General features: G+C 48.9%; 4 protein-coding genes and 5 non-coding genes across 11 annotated transcripts; 4 read left to right on the forward strand and 5 right to left on the reverse strand.

Annotated features, from left to right (window-relative positions):
- Positions 1-245: 245 nt before the first annotated feature.
- MRPL58 (mitochondrial ribosomal protein L58) lies at positions 246-2,510 on the forward strand. 2 transcript variants are annotated; one of them, XM_042865187.1, is made up of 6 exons: positions 246-389; positions 572-608; positions 939-998; positions 1,609-1,691; positions 1,789-1,958; positions 2,296-2,510. In XM_042865187.1, the coding sequence occupies exons 1-6, from the start codon at positions 249-251 to the stop codon at positions 2,378-2,380; spliced, it is 576 nt and encodes a 191-aa protein (XP_042721121.1). In that variant the 5' UTR covers positions 246-248; the 3' UTR covers positions 2,381-2,510. The 2 variants fall into 2 exon arrangements, with proteins under 2 accessions (XP_042721121.1, XP_042721122.1); XM_042865188.1 differs by having other exon boundaries at positions 1,609-1,667.
- Positions 2,511-3,011: 501 nt separating this feature from the next.
- Positions 3,012-3,084, forward strand: TRNAR-UCU. Its single transcript has one exon. It is a non-coding gene; the product is annotated as a tRNA-Arg (tRNA).
- Positions 3,085-3,478: 394 nt separating this feature from the next.
- Positions 3,479-3,551, reverse strand: TRNAR-CCU. Its single transcript has one exon. It is a non-coding gene; the product is annotated as a tRNA-Arg (tRNA).
- A 626-nt stretch (positions 3,552-4,177) lies between these two features.
- Positions 4,178-4,250, reverse strand: TRNAR-UCG. The gene has a single exon. It is a non-coding gene; the product is annotated as a tRNA-Arg (tRNA).
- Positions 4,251-5,928: 1,678 nt separating this feature from the next.
- Positions 5,929-6,001, reverse strand: TRNAR-CCU. The gene has a single exon. It is a non-coding gene; the product is annotated as a tRNA-Arg (tRNA).
- Positions 6,002-6,009: 8 nt separating this feature from the next.
- Positions 6,010-11,240, forward strand: LOC122176479 (5-hydroxytryptamine receptor 3A-like). The gene is made up of 9 exons (XM_042865005.1): positions 6,010-6,196; positions 8,124-8,281; positions 8,599-8,643; positions 8,739-8,848; positions 9,374-9,540; positions 9,934-10,094; positions 10,241-10,451; positions 10,669-10,788; positions 10,947-11,240. The coding sequence occupies exons 1-9, from the start codon at positions 6,010-6,012 to the stop codon at positions 11,150-11,152; spliced, it is 1,365 nt and encodes a 454-aa protein (XP_042720939.1). The 3' UTR covers positions 11,153-11,240.
- Positions 6,295-6,367, reverse strand: TRNAR-UCG. The gene has a single exon. It is a non-coding gene; the product is annotated as a tRNA-Arg (tRNA).
- An 875-nt stretch (positions 11,241-12,115) lies between the features above and the next one.
- ATP5PD (ATP synthase peripheral stalk subunit d) lies at positions 12,116-14,855 on the reverse strand. 2 transcript variants are annotated; one of them, XM_042865324.1, is made up of 6 exons: positions 14,772-14,855; positions 14,431-14,561; positions 13,701-13,797; positions 12,848-12,919; positions 12,454-12,516; positions 12,116-12,320 (listed from the first exon to the last, which is right to left on the reverse strand). In XM_042865324.1, exons 2-6 carry the CDS (start codon positions 14,550-14,552, stop codon positions 12,189-12,191), a joined length of 486 nt encoding a protein of 161 aa, XP_042721258.1. In that variant the 5' UTR covers positions 14,553-14,561; positions 14,772-14,855; the 3' UTR covers positions 12,116-12,188. The 2 variants fall into 2 exon arrangements, with proteins under 2 accessions (XP_042721258.1, XP_042721259.1); XM_042865325.1 differs by having other exon boundaries at positions 14,764-14,806.
- Positions 14,856-14,956: 101 nt separating this feature from the next.
- Positions 14,957-22,107, forward strand: KCTD2 (potassium channel tetramerization domain containing 2). The gene is made up of 6 exons (XM_042865263.1): positions 14,957-15,247; positions 16,370-16,478; positions 16,884-16,975; positions 17,629-17,724; positions 17,960-18,085; positions 18,647-22,107. The coding sequence occupies exons 1-6, from the start codon at positions 14,957-14,959 to the stop codon at positions 18,674-18,676; spliced, it is 744 nt and encodes a 247-aa protein (XP_042721197.1). The 3' UTR covers positions 18,677-22,107.
- The last annotated feature ends 406 nt before the right edge of the window (positions 22,108-22,513 follow it).

Below are 22,513 nucleotides of genomic sequence, written 5' to 3' on the forward strand. Positions count from 1 at the left end.
GTACATTAATTTTTCGCTCCTTCAACGTGCTCCGAGGAGCTGCCGTACCGAGCTAAAGGCGCCTCAACCTCCTCCTGGCGCCTTCCACGCCCCTCGGCAGGCGGCCCGGCCGCACAGCGCGCTTGGGCACCGCGCGGCCCCACAAGGCCCCGGAACGCAGCGCGCGGCCGCCGTTTCCAGGGGACGCCGTTCCGAGGGGCGCCGTTTCCAGGGGACGCCGCGCCGCGCCGCACTGTGGAAGCGCCAAGATGGCGGTGCGCGGGCCCTGGGCACTGCGGTTCCTCACCGCCCGCTTCTCGCAGCGCGCCGCCGCCGGCACCGAGTTCCGCAGCGCCTACAGCTTGGACAAGTTGTACCCGCCGCGGGACGGCGGCACCGCCAGCGACCCGGCGAGTGGGACCGGGGTCGCGAGCGGGTGGGATTGGGCTGAGCTGGGCCCTGGGGCGCAGCGCGGCCTCGGCGCGGTCACCCTGCGGCAGGCAGGGCCAGGCCCGAGGCGCCCGTGAGGCTGCCCCGCCGCCTCGCTCACCGCCTAACGCTACTTCCCCTCTCCTTCCCTCGTGTTTTCCAGGAGGAGGCCAGGCCAGCGGCCCTCAACATCCCCATGGGTGAGTGTCACGGCTCAGCAGAACTGACCCCAAGCGTTTGTGGCCTGTGAAGGCGCGTGGCACGACGGCACAGAGCCGGCACCGCGCTGTGGGCTCCGTGTGCTTTAAGAGCAGATCACCCACTTTTGCTGTCCTCTTGATGAATAGCAAATATTTAGAAAATGTAATTTAAATTGATTGACTCTAGAAAAGTCAGCGCTCAGTTTGAGCTGAAAGCACCGACAGCAGGCTTCTCTCAGTCTCACGTGCAGCATTTTGGGACATCACTTACCCCCTGTTCCCCACCACAAAACTAAGGGCAGCACGGTGCTGTTCTTCCTTCTCTTCCAGACCGACTGACTGTATCCTACAGCCGGAGCAGCGGCCCTGGTGGGCAGAATGTTAACAAAGGTATGAAAGGGGTTCTCGGACTTAAGGAAAAGTCCCACTCAGCATCCAAGCCTGAAAGCTGTTTCTCTGTGCTCTATGGTAAAATATGAGCCTGAAATTAAAAGAGCACCTTTGTACTGTCTAATGTGAGTTTTTCATTATTACTTACATTTTAACATTTTACATTTTAACAGCTCCTTAGTCTTTGCAATGCCTGAGACAAGTGCTAGCAGTCATTCTCCCAGAAGCATTCTTACTGTGTCACAGGAAACATCACTTCTGTAATCTGTTTTCACTGAGCATGCAGTAAGCCAACTGGATTCTTCAGCTTTCTATGCAGTAAACTGTTTGCTTAACTCAAATAAGGAAACAAAAAATATTTCCTCTTCTGCCGGCTAGGTATTGGCTAATAATTGCAGTAAATTTTATAACGTGTAGAAGTGCAAATACCATAAAATTGTCTTTTAGAATAGTATGCAAAAAAAAAGTAGCAAGAAATAAATTGTGATCCTTCAGGAAATTTACACTGATATCAGAATATGTTCAAAGTCAGCAGTGAACAGACTGAACTGCCTCATAAAACCCAGGAACTCCATCTATTGCATTGAAAAAGTCCTGTTTTTCCTCCCAGTGAATACCAAGGCAGAAGTCAGGTTCCACCTGGCATCAGCAGACTGGATCCCAGAAGCTGTAAGAGAAAAAATGGCATCAGTGGTAACTACCCTCTCCCCTACAACACTTCACAGTTCCAGCAAAAATTTGACAAGTCGAACAAAGTTTCAGTGATCACAACATGCTTTTCCCTCCTCAGCACAGAAATAAGATAAACCGAGCTGGTGAGCTGATTGTGAACTCCGAAGAGAGTCGTTACCAGATGAGGAACCTGGCGATTTGTTTAGAAAAAATCAGAGTCATGGTCACAGAAGCTACTGAGAAGCCCAAGGTGGTGTCTAAGGAGACTGCACAGCAACTCATAGCCAGGTACCATTGTTAAGATTGCCTTTATTTGCACTCTTCACTGGGGAGGGAAAATAAAAGAGATACGATTTACTGTCATTTCTAGAAGCAACTCGATAAAGACAACAGTAGGATCTTCTGGTTAAAATAGCCCATCAGGGACAAAAAATTATCTTCTCAGGAAACATTTAAATGTGATGTAATGGCAGATATTCAGAGTTTTTCCTTAAAAAACTAAACAAAACCAAGAACGGGGGATGTCCAGTGCCTGTGGACATTTGTCAACTCTTAGCTGAGCATTTATTAGAGGGTTTGTTGCTTTTTTTTGTGTGCACTAAAGAATCTTTTCATTGTGTTTTAGGGTAGAAAAAATGAACCGTGAACGATTAAGACAGAAAAGGATACACTCAAATATAAAACAGAGCAGGAAGGCAGATTTTGACTGAGAGCAGAGGTGGAAGTCTTTCGTGTACTGCCTTTATAAGGAAATGTTGTTGGCAACAGAAGATGATACTAAACTGATCTGATAAAGTCTGTCTAAAAATGCAAATAAAAAACATATTTATAATCTGCTGACCTCTTGTGCTTCGTCCAGTCCTCTGTATCTTTCTAAGAACTCCCTCTGCTGCTGAACGTACAAGCAGCAATAGATCGGGTGGGAAAGAAAGAGTAAAAGCTTTGTGTCTTCAAATACAAATAACAATTCACCATTTCAAGCAATTTACTCAGATTTTAGTTAGCTGACTTTTTTTTTTTCCTACCAACTAAGAAAAACGTGTTGAATTAGCCTAAAGCCACAGCAGGAGGTTAGCAGGAGGCAATTGCACTCTTTTCAGCACTTAAAGACAAAAACCATCCTCTTAAGTGCAGGGGTGTTCTGGTCCTTGAAGTGCAGCGTCGTGAAGCCTCAGACTAAGCACCTTTAAGAGCCGTGACCGGTACCGAACTGAGCAGCATCAGCAGCACGGTGCCCCTGGTGCCTGCAGCGCTGTGGCAGCACGAGGTCTGGCTGTTCTGCTGTGTGGGGCAGGGACTCATAAAGGCACTGAAATCATGCATTTTTTGTCACTTTGCAGGGCCCCAGTGGCCTAATGGATAAGGCACTGGCCTTCTAAGTCAGGAATTGTGGGTTCGAGTCCCACCTGGGGTGAGCAGGGGTGCTGTACTCTTTTAGGCAAGGAGGGAAATCTCTGCCCTGGCCCTGAGGTTCGCAGCTCTGAATGCAGTTGATGTGTTCAATGCGGCTGCCTCCATCCCATCTCTATGCACAACCTGCCAAGAAGCAGGAGCAAACAAAACATAAATTCTTTCCTCCAGCCCTTGCAGGAACCCCGGGAGGTAACGCGATCATTTACGATCATTTCTGCTGCCTCAGCGACACAGAACGTCGTTGCACACGACAGGATTGTGGAGGAGGCGGACCGCTAACTTTAAACAATCTCAGACCGCGGTGGTGCACGGGGGGAACCCCGGAGCGACCGCGATGGAAAAGAAGACACCGAGCTGATGCTGTGCACCGACAGTACGCGGGAGGGGAAAAGATCCACCCCAGATGGGACTCGAACCCACAATCCCTGGCTTAGGAGGCCAGTGCCTTATCCATTAGGCCACTGGGGCTGCGCAGGAGCATCCTCCGGTGCTCCTGGTTAACTCTCTGCTGGCCGGGCGGACGCTGCGCCCACGACACCAGCACGCCGTTCAAGGGCTCCGCGCCTCCTCCTGAGCAGCGCGGCTCTGCTCCTGGTAACAGCACGGGAGCTGCTGTGAATCGCACAGGCGGAGGTGTGAGAATCGACGAGACCGCAGCGAGAACGGGGCCAGCAAATACCAGAGCCCCCCGCACTGAGCCCGCAGGCTAAAAAAAAATAAAATAGGCCAAAAGGAAAGGGAAGAGAAAGGCACAGAAGCGGTGCAGCCTCACGGTGTCTGTCCTGCCCCAGGGCCAGAACGGACAAAGCGGCAGGGTTCGTAGGCCGAGTTTCAGACGGAGTAAAAGCCCGGTTCTGCCTACCCTCCTCACAGCGTTTCTTGCCGCCCTAAGAGAAAACAACACCAACCCCACCACGCACCTGAGCAGCCCCAGCCTTTTAGCGGAATCGGCCACAGCTGGGAGCGGAGCTTCCGGGGGCACAGCCTACCCCAAAACCGGGCCTCTGCGCTCATTGGCGGCCGCTCCTCTCCTCCCGGCAGCCAGCGCCGCAAGAATACCTTCAGCTGAAATCAAACGATTGAGTGATTTAAAACAACCACGAAGGGACTCGAACCCTCAATCTTCTGATCCGAAGTCAGACGCCTTATCCATTAGGCCACGTGGTCCCCTCGCCCTCAGTTTTGGGAACAGTGACAGACACCGATGGCCCCCAATGGTTACACGCCCCCCAGCACCCACAGACGTACATCACAACCCCATTCCCTGCCCCCAGGAACCACCGTGGCCCTCCCAGGCGAACGCTGGTGACAGCAGGAAGCGGCAGGAGGTCCCCACGGAACATCATAGCACCCGCCCCGCCCCCCGTGTGCGGCTGCACGGCACAGGAGTCCCACGGGCGGTACGCGATGTTCTCTGTGGCTGTTCAAACCGTGCTTCTGAGGACGGCAGAAACCCAGCACACAAATGCAATCCGAAATCTGGGGCACAGGAACGCGGGCGCTCTGATCCCCGCGGCCACGCAGCTCGACTTCAGCCAGCGTGGAATCGAGGGCGGGGCGTGCCGGGTGCCGGGGGGGGGGGCAGCGCCCACAGATGTGCGCCGCGGTCCGCGTGGCCTCTCTTACAGCACGCCGGACAGCAGGGAGGGATTCGAATCCACCGCTAGGGAATCAGTCACCGCAGAATTCCTGTGCTTATCTTTCCCGGCGCTGTTTTATTCCCTCTGCGCACACCAATCCGCGCCCACCGGCTGGTAGTGCGGCTCCTGGGAGCGGCACACGCGCGGTTTCCTCCTGCCAGAATCTCGGCCCACAGGTGGTGAGGGAGAGAAACACCAGAAGCTGTTCCATCTGATAGCACCGGAGCGGGACCGTCGCTGAGGTAGTCCCCCAAAGTGTGCAGTGAGCCAACCAGGGCCATGGAGATCCCAGCGTGACTGCAGCCGCAACACCTGTAGGGCATTGCCTGCAGCGCGGGGTCGATCCGGGCCAAAGTGGCTCTGCTTTCCAGGCAGCTGAGTCATTTCCTCCCGCACCTAACAGGGAGAAATAACTTGAAAAGAAACTTCACTTTAGGTTTCACTGGTGTGATATCACCCTGACCACAACTGCCTTTTACAGTCCATTAACTGTAGGAAAAAAGACTCTCGATCAGCTTTTTAATGCAACAAAACGGAGAAGCATCGTCCTACAAGCATTTATGCGCAGGGCTGTGGTCCCAGGGCACCGCGGCTCAACAGAGTGCCCTCACTGAGCAGCTCCGCACAGAGATGTGGTTTCTGGCGGAGGAGTGAAACCTCCTTCCCATCAGTGCTGGCCCTGTCCTGCTCTGCATCTGCTGATGGCGGCGGGGCCCGAAGGCGCGGCACAGAGCCGTGCCGGGGGCTGAGAAAGGCTGTGCCCCGGAGGGCGGTGGGCACGGCAGGGCGGCCGGAGCTGAGGGAGCGCTGGGACTCCGCTGAGAGAGGGGTGGTGGTGGGGTGGTGCAGTGTAGGGTTGGACTCAGTGGTCCTCGAGGGTTTCTCCCAACTCGGGATATTCTGAGACTCTTCCATTAACGCAGCCCTCGCTGCCCCGAGCCCCACCGTTCCTTCCCTTCCGCAAACCCTGCAGACGGTGCTCACCGATGCATCGGTGTTACAGAGTTCTGTTACTCTGATTGAGCTCAGTCCTTAATTCTCCCATTGCATTCAGATCCTTAATTAATTTCCTGTCCCACGGGGGTGCGAAATTCCTTCTCACCGTACCCTCCCACCCCGCGCCAGACGCACCCAGTGCGTCTGTATCAGCACGCACTGACACGGGGAGAAAGCAATGAAAAAAATAATCGAGAAAAGGGTTTGCTCACCCCAGATGGGACTCGAACCCACAATCCCTGGCTTAGGAGGCCAGTGCCTTATCCATTAGGCCACTGGGGCTGCGCGGGATGCGCGCTCCCACTCGTGGGAACGGCCCCAAACGCAGTGGAGTTCGGACTGCGCCCGCGGGGAGCCGGAACGGACACGGGACGGACGGACGGACACGGGGACACGGGGACACGCGCGGCTCCCGGCCGTGCAGCAGGATAACCCCGCAGGCGTCGAAAAGAAAAAGGGAAAATCCCGGCGGAGCAGGTCTCACAGGAGGGAACCAAACCCGGGCACGCGTGCTCCTTCCCCTTCTCTGGGCGGGTGGGAAGAGGGAGAGCCTGGAAAAGTAGGAGCACCCTTTGCGACCACGAAGGGACTCGAACCCTCAATCTTCTGATCCGAAGTCAGACGCCTTATCCATTAGGCCACGCGGTCACGGCTCTGCAGCTCCCCCAGCTGTCCGCCCGCTGCCTTCCGGCCGCCGCTGGGCGCGAATCGGCCGCCGGGAGCGCGGGGGGCCGCGGTGGGACGAGCGCCTGGGGATGGGGCGTTCGTACATCGCACAGCCGCACCGTCAGTCAAGCGTGGGCCTCGGTGTCCGCTTCGGCTCCCGTCACCTTGCGAGTGCCGCATGGGTCTGCGCGTCCATCCGTCTCCCTCAGCTCTGGGCTACTCTTCCTTCTGCCATAGTCGCAATGCAGGGGGTGCCAGCCGGGTTCTGGTCTCTAAGGAGAAGCCCTGCGCTCAGAGGGCACTGCTCTCAGACGTCGGGATGTGCAGAGCAGCACGAGGCCAGGAAGGATCCATAGGTCACGCCTTGCGAGCTGGGGAAGGTCTGGGAGTCCCATGACGCAGAGTGATGGAGGAGATTGGGCAAACCAAGAGCAGAGGAACCCAGAAAAAGCAAATGAGACAAAGCTGTTTTCACTGCATGGGGGACTGAAGGCCAGGCACCCCAAGGTGAGCTGCAGGAGGAGAGATGTGCAGTGGAGCCCAGGGCCATGCTGCTGCAGCAGGATGCTGGATACCAAAAGCTGACAGAGCAGCAGAACAGATTCAGTTCCAGCCCACTCCCACCTCACAGCTGCTGGGAGACCTAGGGCACTTCTGGAGGGCATCACCTCCAGCACTGCTCCTGTCCCAGTGATGCTGCCCACATCAGTTCCTGCACCAACACATGGCTCACCCCAACCCTTTCTGTTTGGTTCAAACCCTACTGTATGGCCCATATTTTCCCTCCTCCTGTCCCACACAACTGGAGGTGCTCAGGTACCATCTGCAATATCCCAGGGAAATGGGATTTTCCAAGAACACAATAAATGGGGCTGTTCCCCTACACTCAAAGTGTCACTCAGTGCACCTGAAGGCATCATTGGAGCTACAGCAGGAACACAGGCAGAGAGGAGGATGGCCAAAGGAAGGGCAGAGGGAGAGATAAAGTAAACATCTCTGAGACTTTAATCTTAACAGTGAGGAGTTGGAGTAGCACCTCAGGAGGACAGAGTGTCAACTAGAAGGCAGAAACAACATCAGTGATTCCACAAAGTGCTCAGCACTTAGGGAACAGGGAGAGCAGCCTCTCTGCCCCCCAGAGCTAATTTTCCTGTTCTGTTTTAGTGGTGTTGCATTGGTCCTGCAAATGAGACAAGATTTGCTGTTGAGTGGCTCTGGCTCCCAGCCTCTCCTTTATGGATATGAGCCCTTTCTTCTCTTTCCCTCAAATTGTTGGATTTAATGCTCTTCTTTTTCCTTTACCACAACTAAAGACCACTCCCAAGAGCCCACTGAGTGCGTCAATCCATTAGCAAAGTCTTCCTTCCAATGTAAATACAGAGTCTAGCTCCTGTTTACAAAACACCAATCCCTCATTAGTACATATCAAATCAACTTCTGCATAACAAATGACGTGTTTTGGAACTGCTGGTAAGGTACCCAGTACCATCTGCCTCTTTATTTGGAAGCAGGAGAAGATGCAGCGAGCGTTTATAGCTCTGCTCACACTTTCTCTTGGGACAGGTAAGTTCAAGAGGACTGGAAAAGCTTTGAGGAGCTCTGCTCTCATCTGTGCAAGAAGGGATCGATGATGTTTTCCGTACCTACATCCCATACCCTTCGTTTCATACATGTCTCTTTCACAGGTTGAAATCTCTCCTGATCCTTTTCTAATTGAAGTGTATATTTTTGCCATTAGGAGCTGCTCCCAGGTATATCTGCACCTACTATGATGTCATTGAGTACCTGAACATCTCCTCTCACAGCAAGCTGCACACGCACATACTGCCAAAGACTCACTGGAAGGAGCCTATGGAAGTGATGATGGATTTTATGCTGATAGCAATTCTGTCTGTGGTAAGGATGCACAAATGTTGACAAGTCTTTATAACAGAAATCTGTGCCATTGTTAGATTGAGATCTGATCTTTCTGCAAGGCAGGACTGGGCCAGCAAGACCTGGGTGTTCCAGCTGCTTCCACTTCAGCTTTTTGCTGCTTGAAAGCATTTTTTTTTTAAGGCTTGGAGGACTTTTGAACAACTCAGCCTGTCCTCCCAAGCTCAGTTTCCACAGTCTGTGCCATCCATGGCAGAAGCAGTGGCGGAAAACCCCAGAGCTCTGCACAGGGTACAGCTAAGAAAATCAATTAAATACCTTCCATTTTGTTTCCCTAGGCTGAAAAGCTCCAGACCGTCACTTTTTATTTCGTGTTGAGCTTGGTAGGTTCCGTAAGACCATTTCTCTCTCGTGCCACCCAGCAACATGGCTGGGTCCGAGCCCAGCACTCACCTTTCCCCTTTACCTCCTTACCCAGGAGTGGACAAACACTTTTGCCACCTGGGACCCACGGGATTTCTGTAACATTTCTAAAATTGTTCTGCCCATGGATTCATTCTGGTCACCCCCAATCTTCATTTTGGAAAGGTAGGCTCTCATTTTATTTTTATCCACCAGCTTAAGAAAAATACTGTGGATGCAAACCATTTGGTGATATTGCAGGAAATGGGATAAACTCAGTTACTAGCTATTCCTATAAACTAAACGTAACCAAGAATCTCATATCTTACATTAATGGGAAAGAGCTTATATAAAGCACTTTGTGGGTGAGTAATTTTGTAGCATCTCCTGAAATGCAACATATAGGCTCTGTTAATCCTGAAGAAGCAGCTGGGGGGACAAACAATGTGGTGGGATGAAAGTCACCCTTGGCAGTGTTGCACATGGGCCCTCCAGCTCTTTGGCTGTAGGGGGAAAGGATGGGAGTCAGCATGCAGAGACAGCACTGAGCCCCTTCCCCACAAAGCCCATGCATCCCTTTCCACTGCATTCCATGTCTGTGTGGCTGCACGGACCCATCCGAAAGGGACACTTACGGCCCCAGCTTCTGTGTGACTGAGGATCATTGCAGCATCCTGCAGCTCTGTCACTCTTCGGTTTTGTTTCCTCCAGAGTGAACGAACAGAAGTCCAACTTGGAGTACATTGTCGTCACACACAACGGCACCTTCAACGCCAGCCTTCCCTTCCAGGTCACACTAACGTGCAGTTTGATGATCCTCAAGTTCCCCTTCGACACCCAGACGTGCAACATGAGCATTGCTTCATTTCTCTACCCAGGTAAGTGGCAAGTTAAGTTTTAGCACAAACAAGCTAAACGTGCAAAAGGAACAGCTGAGATGGGCCCTAGCTGACTCCTGGGTTCCCTTATCAGCACCACTTGCTGTTAGGGGAGTGCTGTTTAGTTAGAGGGAAAATAAGCTCAGAGTTGTGATGTGTTGGCGTCTCTCCCGGCAACACATCTCCAAGCATCTGAGATGTTTGGGTAGTCACCCCTGGAATTGGTCTTCACAAGCCAAACGACAGCCTTGCTGTGACAAGCCTGATATTTGCTTACATCTGATTTTTGCTTTCCTCATGTGTATGCAACCTTGGTTGGAAAGGAAAGGAAGAGGAAATAACTGACCTCTGATAGAAACCTCAATTCTGCCTCTCCTCTCCTCTTACAAACAGTAACAGACCTTTCCTTGAAAGTGAAGCGGACACCAGCTGAGATGCTGGTAAACAGCCAGAGCTTCTTCCTAACTGATGGAGAATGGAAGTTCACCAACCTGAGCATCAATGAGTACATAGAAGAAATGGACGATGGAGAATTTCCTGTGATCACCTATATGGTACTGATGTAAATTCATTTTGTTCTGTGTTAATATTAAAAAAAAAAAAGAAAGTATGAAGCAAGGTAGCTTTCCACATCAGGGAGTAAGCATCCACTCAAGAGTGTGTTATCTCTTACTCAAATTTTGTCCATCTTCTTCAACAGATTTCCATGAAGAGACGACCCACTCTGTATATTCTGAACCTCATCCTCCCAACGTGCGCCCTGTATCTGCTTGACATGGCTGTGCTGTTTGGACCCAGCTCTCTCGAGGAGAAAATCAGTTTCCAGATTTCCATCATTCTTGGCAGCTCCATGTTAGCTGTGATTCTCAACAATATGCTTCCAACTTCCTCCAACGAACCGCCCATAATAGGTACTCATCTTTATTGATGGCATCCTGCATATTACTCAGGTAACAACTCTAAGAAAATCGCTGGGCATTCGCGGGCACATTCATGAGCAATGACATCATGAAAAGTTACCCTTCACCAGCTGGCTGCAGACAGCAATTTCCTTTCTCAGGTAGATTACAGATTCAAGAGAATCGTGCCTGTTACCAAATCCTTATTTGCTTTCCTGTTGTTTTGCAGTGCTCTTTTTCTTAGGCACCTTCCTGCTGATGATCATGGCTGTGCTGGACACCTTCTTCCTGTTGCACCATCAGCACAAATCCCTACGCTTGGGCAAAGCTTTCGGAACAGTCCAACAAGGTAAAGCAACCCAAAAATTCTGAAACAAGCAGGCTGGGTTGCCTGCACCTTACCTGCAGGTTCAAGTCAAGGTGGGTTTCCTCCAGGCGAGAAGTGCTCCAGTCAGTGCTCCTGGCAGCCACCCCATCCTGCCCCATCCCAGTGTTTGCTGTTTGCAGGTGTACACACCAAGCCACCAATGACAAACCAGGCCATGAAACATCCTACCAAGACGACCCAGGAAAAAGTGCAGCAAACCAAGCCCTGCTGGAAAACACCGGAACAGGACCCGGTTCTGATAGTTCTGGAGAAGGTGCTTCTCTACAGCCATTTCTTCTTGTCACTCTTTTTTTTTGCTGTTATCTCTATAAAATGGAGCAGTTAGGGACCAGCTCTGTGCGATGCTCGCTCAGTCTTTCTCCATTTTATTTCTTCCAAGCCCTCTGCTGTATTTTCTTTACTGCTCAATTCAAACCAGTTGTTTCAGCTGCCTAAATTAGAAAAAAAAAAAAAACAAAAAAAACAAACCACAACCAGAGCATAAAGTCCGCATGGTGTGTGCATTGTACTCTAGTTCTGTAAACATACATATATTCTGAAAGTGCTCCGTGGGCTAACAAAGTAATTAGATAAAGCTATAATGGAACTCGAAGAGAATACCTTAATTCTATCCAATAGTAATTCTTACAGCTCAGAAAAAGGGACCTAAAGCCCTTTTTCATTTATGGAGATGTTTTCATTTTGAGGAGAGACATTTAAGAATTCCTACTCAGATAATTAAATAAATCAATCAAAGTACGAAGCCTTTGTTCTATTGTTTCTGTGATTTTGAGTGAGATCTGCAACATACAGAAATCCAGACTGGTAGGATCACCAGGATTATGGGGGAGCAACGCTTGGGATGTTCAAAATATCATACTTCTGAACTTCTGTATCTCACCTAATTCCTTAAACTCCTATTGCAACTGCACCTAAACCAACACAGCCAACCTGGAAAGCAGCCCCAGCACACTGCCTCTAAAACCCCTGAGACAGACATCACCCTGCAGATCACTACTAAACATAACTTATTTTGTGGCGCTGGAGTGCAAGTCTATCTCCTAAGCAACAATTCACCTGCAAAGGCAGAACCACATTCCCTGTACTACGTGGTTACAAAGGTAAATTACAGAAGTTGTGTGAGGACTCAATGTTAGTAGCAGATCTAGCTCAGATCTTAGTACTTGCTGTAAAACCAGTTCACCAGTAACAGACAAAATCCATGAAAACCACCCTCTTTGTGCATTGCTGTGTGGTTCCATATTTCTCAAAACCTTGCAACCTCACAGCTAAAGATCTAAGCCACAGACAGGAGGGAAAACACTTTTATTTAAGAGATAATTCATTCTGACAGTCATCAGATAAACTGTTTCCAAGCCAGTTTACAGATCAGCAATGGGTTTGTGTGGCCAGTATGGATACTTCTCCCTGTCCAGTCTGGTTTCAGGAAAAGCTTCATGCAAGTCTTCATAAGTCATCTGTTCAAATGGAATCATGCTTCTGAGCTTCTGAAGCTTGAAGTGAGAGCAGAGACAAATATGTTACAAATCACTCATCAGCAAGAAAGAGCAAAGCACGCACAGGAAAGAAAAAGAGTGTGCAAAGCAGGGTTAAAGAGAATATTCACAAAGCAACATCCATACTTACTTGCTGCTCATACTCAGCAATACGAGCTTTGGAAGCTTTCACATACTCCACAATGTTCTTGGTCTGCAAGAAAAAAGAGGGCATGGTGAATATAGTTATAATAAAGATGTCAATCTAGAGTGAACCTGCAACACCACCTTCAAAGCTCATGTTACAATTCTCTGTCATTACACAAGCGGACAAAATCTTGAACAAAATCCAAGCCCTTCCCAAAGCAAAAAATCTTTTGCTTAGCCAAAAGCCAGAGACATGCAAAGAAAGACCAGAGAGCCATACTCTCAGGCTGCTCTGCCTGTGCAGACGCCAGTACAGAACACACCTTCCCTCTCACCCCTTCCCATCTTCACAGGACTCAGAGACAAGTCTGGCATCCAGGAACATTTCAAACACTTACAGCTTCCTGCTCTTGGGCATCAATTTTGGCAGTTTGTGTATCCACTGGTTCAGGGACCTTCAGTGCACTGAACTGGAAAACAAAGAAAAATTTGAAACAGTTTGATTTACATAACCCTGCGTGTGAAAGGTGGTTCTCCCCAGCAGCAGGGGAGTGTTCCTTCCACTCTTCCTATGACACAACATGCTCACAAACGCATAGCTTAATGAGCTTTTAAAAAATGACCTCTGCATCTTGATTGCACATTTCTCAAGCAGCACCACTCACCTGTATGCTTAAAGTGAGCTATTACATATTGCACATCATCACCAGGACACGTTGTACTATGCATACTCATCACAGCATTGCACACAGCAAAGCACAGCACCACGAGGAAGTCTAACACCAAAGATGTATCCTATCATGGACAGATTTTCCTCAGAGTTCCCACATCTATCTTTTGGTTATTTTGGTCTTACAGCAGCCAATTTCCATGCTGCCAGTGACATTGTGTGACCTTCAGCAAATGCTTGGCTCATTCTTTTTCAGGTCATTTCTAAATGGGATGACAACCCCACAGGCATCAAAGTTGGCTTTGCACGTTCTTAGTCTGCAGACCTGCACTTATAATTTTCTACTATTCAGTAAATTAAAGAAATACACCAAATATTTGTTTCAGGAGAGGCACTACTCAAATTTGCTCCTACAGACTGAGTTTTCTTTCTTTCAGGTGAGTGACTGATCTGCAGGACATAAAACAAAGGAAGCTACTAGCCAAAACTGAAAATACCTTTATTCTGGTGCTTTCAACTAAAAGATATTCCCTGTTTAAGCCTCCATAGAGTAATAATGTTCAGCTGACAAAGACACCGACCTTCTTCTGAAACTCATCCACCATGCCAGCTTTAGCAACAGCAATCTTGTAGTGAGCCCAATCAATGGCAGGGGGTTTCTCAGGCAGTGCAGCCAACCTAAGGAGAGGAAGGACAGCGGTCACCACCAGTGCCAGTACAAACCTGACGCTATCACTTGCTCCCTCCTACTTTCAAGAGAGTTAACAGACCCTGCTGAGTTGAACAGAAAATATCTACTTATTAATAACTAGTGATGAACCAATTCTGTAAACTCCCTTACCCCTGAAACAGATTTTTCCCTATGGACAGACAAATTCAACCCGCAGTCCCTCCCACTTCATGCTACTGCACAGCATCTCTAAGAGACAGCTTTATAAGAAACCACAGACAGCTTTCACATGTCAGAGGCAAGAGGCAATGCTAACTGTAATAGCAAGCATGCATCAAGCAGGAGATGCCAAAGCACCTGGAAGAACCATTGTCTGCATAGCATTTAACTGAGCAACGAGGTTTTCAAAGCATTTCATTTTTCTTAAATCCACCAAAGCGAAGCGCTTTCACAGAACTAGTTTTTTTCACATCGCAGCCGCAGTTTAACTGTGCGGAGGATTAAGCAAAGAAGATTCACTACAAGAAACCGCTACCGCCTGCCCTAAAGGCGACTGCCGTGCCGTCTCTCGGATCACCGTGGGAAACTACAACACGAGACAGCGGCCAGGAGCTCCGCGAGAGGCTGCAGGCGGCACTCACCGGGCGGACAGCGCGTCGCTGCGGGTCTTCAGGGCGTTGAACATGGCGCGCTGGTTGGCGGGCACCCTCTCCGCGAAGGCCGCCCAGTCAATGGCCTTGACGGCAGTTCTGCGGGCCGCCATGACGCTGAGCTGCCGCGAGAGGAGAGCGGGTCACGGCAGGCAGAGCCCGGAACCGGCGCCCCCCGGAGTCCACGGAACTCGGGACTCCTTCTGGGCCCCCACGCCGCCTACCAAGGGGCGATAGATGGAAGCCAGCCAGCCTCCCGCTCGCCTCGCCTCGCCTCCCCTCCCCTCCCCTTCCCTTCCCTTCCCTCTCCTCTCCTCCGCTCACCCGCTCACCTTCACCGACCGCTACCGCAGTCCTCTGGCGCTGCCGAGCGACGCACCGGAAGTCCTGCCCCGTCGGCCAGTCAGAGCACAGCGCTAGCGGAAATGCGTCATGCAGCTCCGCGCACGGAAGTGCTTGGTGCGCCGGAAGCGGCGGCATCGGGGATGGCGGCGTGGGGGCGCTGAGGGCGGCCACCATGGCGGAACTGGCAGCGGCGGAAGGGCCGCCGCGGGGCCGCACACCCAGTCCGGGCCCCGGGGGAGTGCCGGGACCGCCCAGCCCTCGCTCGGCCGCGCCGGGTTTCTCCGGCGCTATGCTGAGCCCGAGTCCCGCCGGTGCGGCCCGGCCGCCCTCCGCCTCCAAATGGGTGCGGCTGAACGTGGGCGGAACGTACTTCGTGAGCACCCGACAGACGCTGTGCCGGGAGCCCAAGTCCTTCTTGTGCCGCCTCTGCTGCCAGGACGGGCCCGAGCTCGGCTCCGACAAGGTGAGGCCCGGACCTCCCGCTCCCACCGGGCCCGGCCAGGGTCTACGGAGTCCCGGCACCACCCCGAGTCGTGCGTCCGTTGCTGCAGCCCCCGCCGCCTCCTTGTTCCTCCGGAGCGCCCCAGCGCCCTTCTGCTGCTACTGCACGCAGCAGGGAGAGAAACTTCCCCAGAAACAGAGATTTAAATGATGCGCCGCCCCCAGGATGTGTGTGGTTTTCGTTGTATTTACTTCTGCTCTTAGAAAAGATCCCAGTTCAAGAGCTTTACTGGACATATAGCTCTGCAGTTGCTGTAGGTTGTTAACATACAGGTTTTACAAACAGTTATTATTACTGCAGGGTTTCTATAGTGTCTGTACAGCATTTTATATCTGCTTAAGTAGAATTTAAATCCAGGTTATGGCCATAGTAATGGTTACCAGTCTTAGCAAAGATAGGAGATGACATTTTGGAAGACCTCAGCATTTCATTGCTTTGGAGCAGGCTGCCTAGCAGGACCTGCATTGCTTTAAAGTGATAGAAGGAAACGGCATGAAAAACAGCCACGCAGGCTTTATCAGCCCTTCCATGCTGCTTCAGGAAATGCTTTTAATTGTGGATTGCTGGTAATGTGATGATGTTGTATGCCCAGCTGCTGGAGACTGTTCAGAGACAGGACTGGTGCACTGCAATGGGCATTTCCAGTAATTCAAAGAAAGGGGGGGAAAAAAAAAGTACTTTGAATTATCACATGCTGTTAATCAGAACTGGAAATCCAAATGTTCTTCCAGGTTTCTTATTTAAACTAGCATGGAAAACCAATTTAGGCAGAGCATGACTGCCAGCTTTTGTATTTTGTTATTGCAGTGAAGCAAAACTGCTGAGCCCTGCTCGTCTCTTCACTTATGCGAGCTTGTTTGTGGAAGTACTGACTGGGAGACATCCGCCAGCGTTATGAGCTGCAGCATTTACAGCTGAGTTCAGATACTGAGAAAAATGCTGGCTGAAGCATAGAGTCACAGATACGCTTTTCACAAGCAAAGGAATCCAGATTCTCAAAGAAAAGCTGTTCAGTGTATAATTTAAAAGTGAAATGCCATGCCATTTAACTGTGCCTGCTTCATTTCTGTGCACACTCAACAGGATGAGACAGGAGCGTATCTCATCGATAGAGATCCCACATATTTTGGTCCAATACTGAACTACCTCCGACATGGGAAGCTCATCATAAACAAGGAGCTCGCAGAAGAAGGTATGAGAAACACAGAAGAACTGCAAGCACTGTTTTATAGCACTTTTTGAACAGCATCTCTTCTCCCCAAACAGACAGCAGTTCTGAACAAGCAAGGAGCCTTGGTGACCTTCCCCTGAGCGAGGCTGCATGAATGATATTAGAGATTGTACCACGGGGTTTCTTAATCCTAGGGAAAGGGGAATAATCTTTCTTAAATGTTCTGTTAACCACAGAGGGAGGCAGCTTGTTTTCTTCCAGTCTGGGAGCGTGAGGTCAGAGGCACAGTCCGTTTAGCGCCCAGGGCTTTTCTTACACGTGGGAAAGATTTGGAGTCAGTAGCAGGTATTGCACTCTTGTAGCTGAACTGTCTTTGTTCTGCTCTTTATAAAGTAACAGATTGCCTGCTTTTGATTCCTTCCTTAGGGGTACTGGAAGAAGCTGAGTTTTACAACATTGCGTCGCTTGTGCGGCTGGTGAAGGAGCGGATACGGGATAATGAGAACAGAACCTCTCAAGTAATGCACATGGGTTTTGCATACTGAAGTCAGTCATTTTCTGTAGCACAGTAGGAGGATGTGGCTATAGGTGCTTCCGGTAGAAGTTCTTTGGTTTGTTTCTAACAGTGACAATCAGTGTTCTTAGTTAAACGAAACCACAGCTGGGATAGATGATCCATTGTGGTTTCACAAGTACAGGCTACTGAGTCATCTTATTAACAGTGCAGGGAAAGACAATGAACAGTTAAAAGTGCTACAGACAAAGATAGGGAAACGAAACAGATGTTTTGGGAGGTAAGGAATAGTTTAACTCTTCCTTCTCTGAACCACGTTCTGCCCTTTATATCAGTCTCTGCTGCTGAACTGATATCCAAATCCCAGTACGTTTGATTTAAAAAACAGTAAATGGCTTTAAAAGACAACAAAGTATTGCTTTCACTGGCACATAAGCACCTGGAAGGATTTTAAAAAGCATGCTAACTCCTTGTAGCAGTTTTAGAATCAACTGGATAGTCACGAGAATGAGACCTCAGGAAGCCCATATGGTTGAAACTTCTTCAAACAGCAAGCAGACAGAGCAGGAGGCCCTGTAAAAGGCTAATTAGTTTCCTAGCTTGATACTAGTACAACAGTTGCTAAACTCCTGCTTATTTTTATTCTCCATTCTTTAGGGACCTGTGAAGCATGTATACAGAGTCCTTCAGTGCCAAGAGGAAGAGCTCACACAGATGGTGTCCACCATGTCTGATGGGTGGAAATTTGAACAGGTACTAGTAAAAAATGTACAGATGTGTCTGGTGCTTGTGTAAATACTTGCCTTACAAACACACTTTGGGAAAGACTGTGACACTGGAATATGGGAAGGGATGTGACCTGTTGGCACTTCAGGTCAGAACAGGTCTCTCTGAACAGTTGTAGCAGAAAAGGCAATTGCAGGAATAAAGCAGAAGTCAAGATTTACCAATAGAGTCATCCTTACCTTGGCTGTCTTCTGTCACACAGCTAATCAGCATTGGATCTTCATATAACTATGGAAATGAAGACCAGGCAGAATTCCTCTGTGTTGTGTCTAGGGAACTCAACAATTCTACCAATGGCATTGTCAAAGAGCCCAGCGAGAAGGCAAAGGTGAGGCATCTCCTCAAATGCATTGTCTTGAATTCCCTTATGCAAAGAAAAAAAACACATCTTACATCAGGAGATCCACAATTTGCAGTATACCTACACACACATATATATTTATTTTTTTCTGTATACCAGCTTTCATATTTTCTCCTGTGTGCATGACCTTCCCTCTCTTAAAAGATTTTCTGGTTTACCATGCATTCAAATCAAGGGGGGGAAAAAAAAGAGGAAAGACTTGGAAAAAAAGAGGATTTTGTGACTGAAGGATACTGTGGGAAGAAGACTGACATTGTTTTTCTCCTTCAGTCCATGCATTTTCCCCAGGACAGCAACAAAAGATGACATTTTTAACTCCCGGCAGGCAGCTAAAGCATTTCTAGAGAAGAGACTCTGTTTTAACCAGCCTGTCATTCGGTACGGTAGCATAGACGCCAATAGGCTACTCTCTCATTCCTTCTCTTGTTAGACTACCTTTCCTTCCTCTACAAAAGCCAAAGATTTGGATCATGAACTTTGGCTTCTAAACTTGCCTGAGTTATTTATAGAGGCTCTCTTCTTTTTCAGATTCTTCAAGAGCGAGGATCTCGGATGTAATTCAAGTGTCCACTCCTCTAGAACTCCCAGATGTCAAAAGGGCAATCTAGTTGGACAGAGCATGTCTCCACAATGCAAACTTGCCCCTGTACAGTAACCAAGCTAATGCAAAGCAAAGCCAAGCCTGTCCTGCCAGTTATGAGTAATTCTAGTCCTAACCAAAGGCTTTCCTTCTATTCTGGAGAACAAGAAAGGACAAAACTCTTCCAGGTGGATTTCAGTCCGTTCCACAAGTATTTGTTTTATTTTTTGGCCAGTGCTGTACTGAATTTTTCCAACAACAGCTGTGCTGGATTCCCAGTTGGATTCTTTGCAAAGGTTGCTTAGGTCCACACAGCCTTGTGGTCAGTCCTACCTTACACAGGCTGCCATGGGTGGAAAGGTGTGTTTGACCTGTGCCTATGTCTACAACCATCAGAACAGTGCAGAGATCTTGCAGTGCTCCCTCCTGATCAGCCAGTCCCCCACAGATCAGAACAGGGCTTTAAAAGAAGGAGCAAAGAAGCTACTTGTAAAAAACAGTTTTTTTCATTCTTGCTTTGTATTTGTTCCTTGTACAATTCCTAGGAGCTGAGCTTCGCTAATAAGGGGAGCGGAGTTACACGTGCATCTAACACAGGTCTTGCTGTTAGCACTATCATATATGGGCTCCTGGCGTTTTCCAAAGCCCATTTCTTCTCATGCATGCAAACAGACCTGTGTTCACCTAGAACAGTGACAGAATAATGGTTCTGTCCTGTATACCTCTCTGTTGAAGAAGAATGGTGACATCTTCCCCTTCGACACCTTGCCATGACCATATATCTTAGCCTGGTGCAAAATCACAAGGTTAGGGACTTGTTCCAGCCAAGTTCAGCTTTGCCTTGTATCCAGCAGCATGGGCTCTGTCACCTGCCTTTTCACCAAGGGAGGACTGTGGGCAGAACTTCTTTTGTACTGTAGCAAGCAGGTAGGTTTGATTTTACCCACGGGACTTGTTACAGAGGAGATCCGCTATTTACATACAGTGATTTAACTGCATCTTCCCTCATGTCCCCAACCTTTAAAGAGATCAGCTCAAATTACACAGGGGCATCAAGAGCTGGGGGTGTGGGGCGTGTGAAAAGTTGCCAAACTGTTGTAATATATTTTGTCCAATGTGTCAACTTCTGTGACTTTTTTTGAATGCCTTGGATAGATGTGCAAAATGTTCGTTTGTGCCTCTCTTGAACTCTAATCTTAGCCAAATTGCAGTCACTGTTTCCTCTATGTTAAGCTGTGCCATCCCTAACCAAGGGCATGTCCCTCCTAGTCTGGTAAATGAAATTTCTTAGGAATTTGCTGCTGTGCATTTTTCTCCTTTCGTCCCTGCTTTGTTCTTGTAGCCCACGTGTCCCGGCACTTAGTTTTTCTTGAGTCAAATCCCAAACTAATGCTACATGCAAAGCTTTGGAGATGTTGGAATTTGCAGACATGGATGAGCACAGAGCAGATGATTCTCAATAAGGTATCAGAAATTCCTCCCCTGGTTTGAGGAGTTTGGTTCTTTTACGGAAAAAGTCAGCTACCTGTGGTCTCCTTATGGTGTTGAGATGGAAATAGGAAGGTCACCTGTTTTATCACTTATTGCTGGCAGGGCCTAAGGATAGCAAAATGTTACCAAAGGTCTGACAGCCAGTTCAGTAAACAAGGCGTACAGCAAAGGCACAGAGCAACACAGCTGCACTTGGCCTCTTGGTACATACTCGTGCCTGTCCTTTTCCATCCTTTGCCAATGTTCCATGCTTTCACTGGAGGCTTTGCCTCATTCACAAGAATTGCCAGTCAGTTATCCATGCCAGCTCAGTCCTGGTAACAACAGACCACGCCAAATGTCTTTGAATTCACATTCTGTCAGTTACAGGCTGTTGAAACACAGCTGGCTTGCCATTGTGCTGAAGAACCCAGCTCTCCTCCTTCCCTCCATCTTCCCCATTTATAATGTAGTGAGATGGTATTGGTGTGATTAGACCATACAGCTTGGCTGGGCCTAAATAACACTGTGGTATTATAGATATCTCTCCTCTGCCAGTATCTTGTAGTCTCAGTCATTGTGCTCTCAGCTGAGAAATCAAGAAGAATCATCGTAATGCAAGTTAACAGCCTGAAAAGCCCTCTAATTCTCATATTCATTTATGTTCTCTGCCTTCCTTGGAGGAGGGAGTTTCTGGAAACTGGAAGGAAATACCAGACTGAAGGTGACAGGGACTGGGTGAGCTGCATCTGTCACATCGGCGCCAGCTGAACACCTCAAACTCACAGCAACACTAATGAGCTCACCTGAAGGGAGACATTTGGGGGTTGGACTCGATGATCTCTGGAGGTCCCTTCCAACCCCTACAATTCTGTGATTCTGTGATTCTGGCCAGTATAGTTCAACCAGGTAAAAGCAATACCTTGTTCCAAAATGCCATACATGGTGAAGCCCACGAGAGATTGCCTCACGCAAAAGCGATAGCATCACTCCCTGCTGAGCCACAGAGAGCAAAAAAAAAAAACCACCACAAAAAAAACCACCATCGTCAGCTGAGCAGAGCTGCTTTTTAACTCATCCATGTGAAAGACTATCAAGGCTGCACCTTGGATCTCCCCTCCACACTGCTCTCTGCAGCAAGGGCTTGTCAGTGTATTCGAGTCTCCTTGGCTTCGGTTGCACAGGCCTTCAGTTCAACAGAGTTGACATACAAAACCAGTCTGTTCCTGAATAGCCCTTACTGTTGAATGATACTTAGGACAAGGCACAAAGATCATGAAGATACGATCCCAGGGGAGGATTTCTTCTCCCCTGATAGTGCTAATGACCTGTACCCCAGACCAAGGGCCGCTCAGCATGATGTACCAGCTGCATCTCTATTTGCTCAGCACAGGGCTTTTCCTTCTGTTACCTTTTACTCACTCACAATTATATCAAAACTAACAATGAAGATGAAATTTGCCCCATTGACTCTAAGGTAGTATGCTGTGAGAAGGGGGAGAGGTACTGGATATCTAAGAGTGTTTGTACCTCTTGGGAGAGTTCACCTCAAAGCATTAGTCCTGGGAATGGAAAGTGTGACGTTTGGGTTTTGGTTTTTTTTTTTAGGTTTTTCCAGTGGCCTGGTTGTTCTATTATGGCAAGGCTGGAAATAACCTTTTACAGTGTCTTTGTTTCTGCATATTTTTAAATAGATTTTCTCAGGGGTGACTGAGTGGGCTGAGGCAGAGGGGGCAGTGAGATGGAGCAGACCCCAGCCCTGCAGCTGGGCTGTGGGCTCCTCCTTTGCCTGCAAATCCAGAGGTTCTGTACAGTTTGTCACCTGTCAGTGCCCTTTGCTACTGTTTCTCTTTGTTTATTAAATGTGTTTGAATAACAGTTGAGATGCTGCAATTAATTTGTTTTTCCAATAAAGATTCTGAAATGGGTTTGAAGCATATGAAGAGTGTCTGCAGCCTGTGCTTTCTCTGCATCCATTTGCAGCCTTTCCAACACAAATTCTACATTTTAAGGACCTGCATGTGGTTCTCATTCATTTGTGATGGCTCACCAAGAGGAAAAGTCTACTTAGATTTTGCAGTCCTTCTTGGTAACTTTCAGAGAAGGAAGGCAAATCTAAGCATTTTTCTGATTTTCTTACACATAAGAGAATCTGAGCTACATCTATTTTTTACCATTTCCACCGACAAATAAGAATGCTAATACAAGCACCAAGTATGAGTAGTTTAAGGACAGGTTCTTTGGGCCAATTTTCATTTGCTAGCCACCTGTTTGGTTCAGCATGTGCAGCAGAAACATCCGGCATTTCCAACAGCATCGCCCCTCCCTGTACTACAAAGCCCCCC

This window comes from Lagopus leucura, unplaced genomic scaffold (assembly GCF_019238085.1).
Source record: "Lagopus leucura isolate 7727_CA_CO unplaced genomic scaffold, USGS_WTPT01 Super-Scaffold_797, whole genome shotgun sequence".
NCBI classification, from domain to species: Eukaryota; Metazoa; Chordata; class Aves; order Galliformes; family Phasianidae; genus Lagopus; species Lagopus leucura.

What these genes read in the sequence shown, in the direction of transcription:
- MRPL58 (XM_042865187.1), top strand. Translation starts at nt 249, where the DNA reads ATGGCGGTGCGCGGGCCCTGGGCACTGCGGTTCCTCACCGCCCGCTTC. An exon ending in GGCCCTCAACATCCCCATGG is followed by an intron (nt 609 to 938) that starts GTGAGTGTCACG and finishes CTTCTCTTCCAG; the next exon opens with ACCGACTGACTGTATCCTAC. An exon ending in TGGGCAGAATGTTAACAAAG is followed by an intron (nt 999 to 1,608) that starts GTATGAAAGGGG and finishes TTTTCCTCCCAG; the next exon opens with TGAATACCAAGGCAGAAGTC.
- LOC122176479 (XM_042865005.1), top strand. Translation starts at nt 6,010, where the DNA reads ATGCGCGCTCCCACTCGTGGGAACGGCCCCAAACGCAGTGGAGTTCGG. An exon ending in TTTATTTCGTGTTGAGCTTG is followed by an intron (nt 8,644 to 8,738) that starts GTAGGTTCCGTA and finishes CTCCTTACCCAG; the next exon opens with GAGTGGACAAACACTTTTGC. An exon ending in CAACGAACCGCCCATAATAG is followed by an intron (nt 10,452 to 10,668) that starts GTACTCATCTTT and finishes GTTGTTTTGCAG; the next exon opens with TGCTCTTTTTCTTAGGCACC.
- ATP5PD (XM_042865324.1), bottom strand. Translation starts at nt 14,552, where the DNA reads ATGGCGGCCCGCAGAACTGCCGTCAAGGCCATTGACTGGGCGGCCTTC. An exon ending in ATGCCCAAGAGCAGGAAGCT is followed by an intron (nt 12,517 to 12,847) that starts GTAAGTGTTTGA and finishes TTTTTCTTGCAG; the next exon opens with ACCAAGAACATTGTGGAGTA. An exon ending in TTGCTGAGTATGAGCAGCAA is followed by an intron (nt 12,321 to 12,453) that starts GTAAGTATGGAT and finishes TCTCACTTCAAG; the next exon opens with CTTCAGAAGCTCAGAAGCAT.
- KCTD2 (XM_042865263.1), top strand. Translation starts at nt 14,957, where the DNA reads ATGGCGGAACTGGCAGCGGCGGAAGGGCCGCCGCGGGGCCGCACACCC. An exon ending in CCGAGCTCGGCTCCGACAAG is followed by an intron (nt 15,248 to 16,369) that starts GTGAGGCCCGGA and finishes CACACTCAACAG; the next exon opens with GATGAGACAGGAGCGTATCT. An exon ending in AGCCCAGCGAGAAGGCAAAG is followed by an intron (nt 18,086 to 18,646) that starts GTGAGGCATCTC and finishes CTTCTTTTTCAG; the next exon opens with ATTCTTCAAGAGCGAGGATC.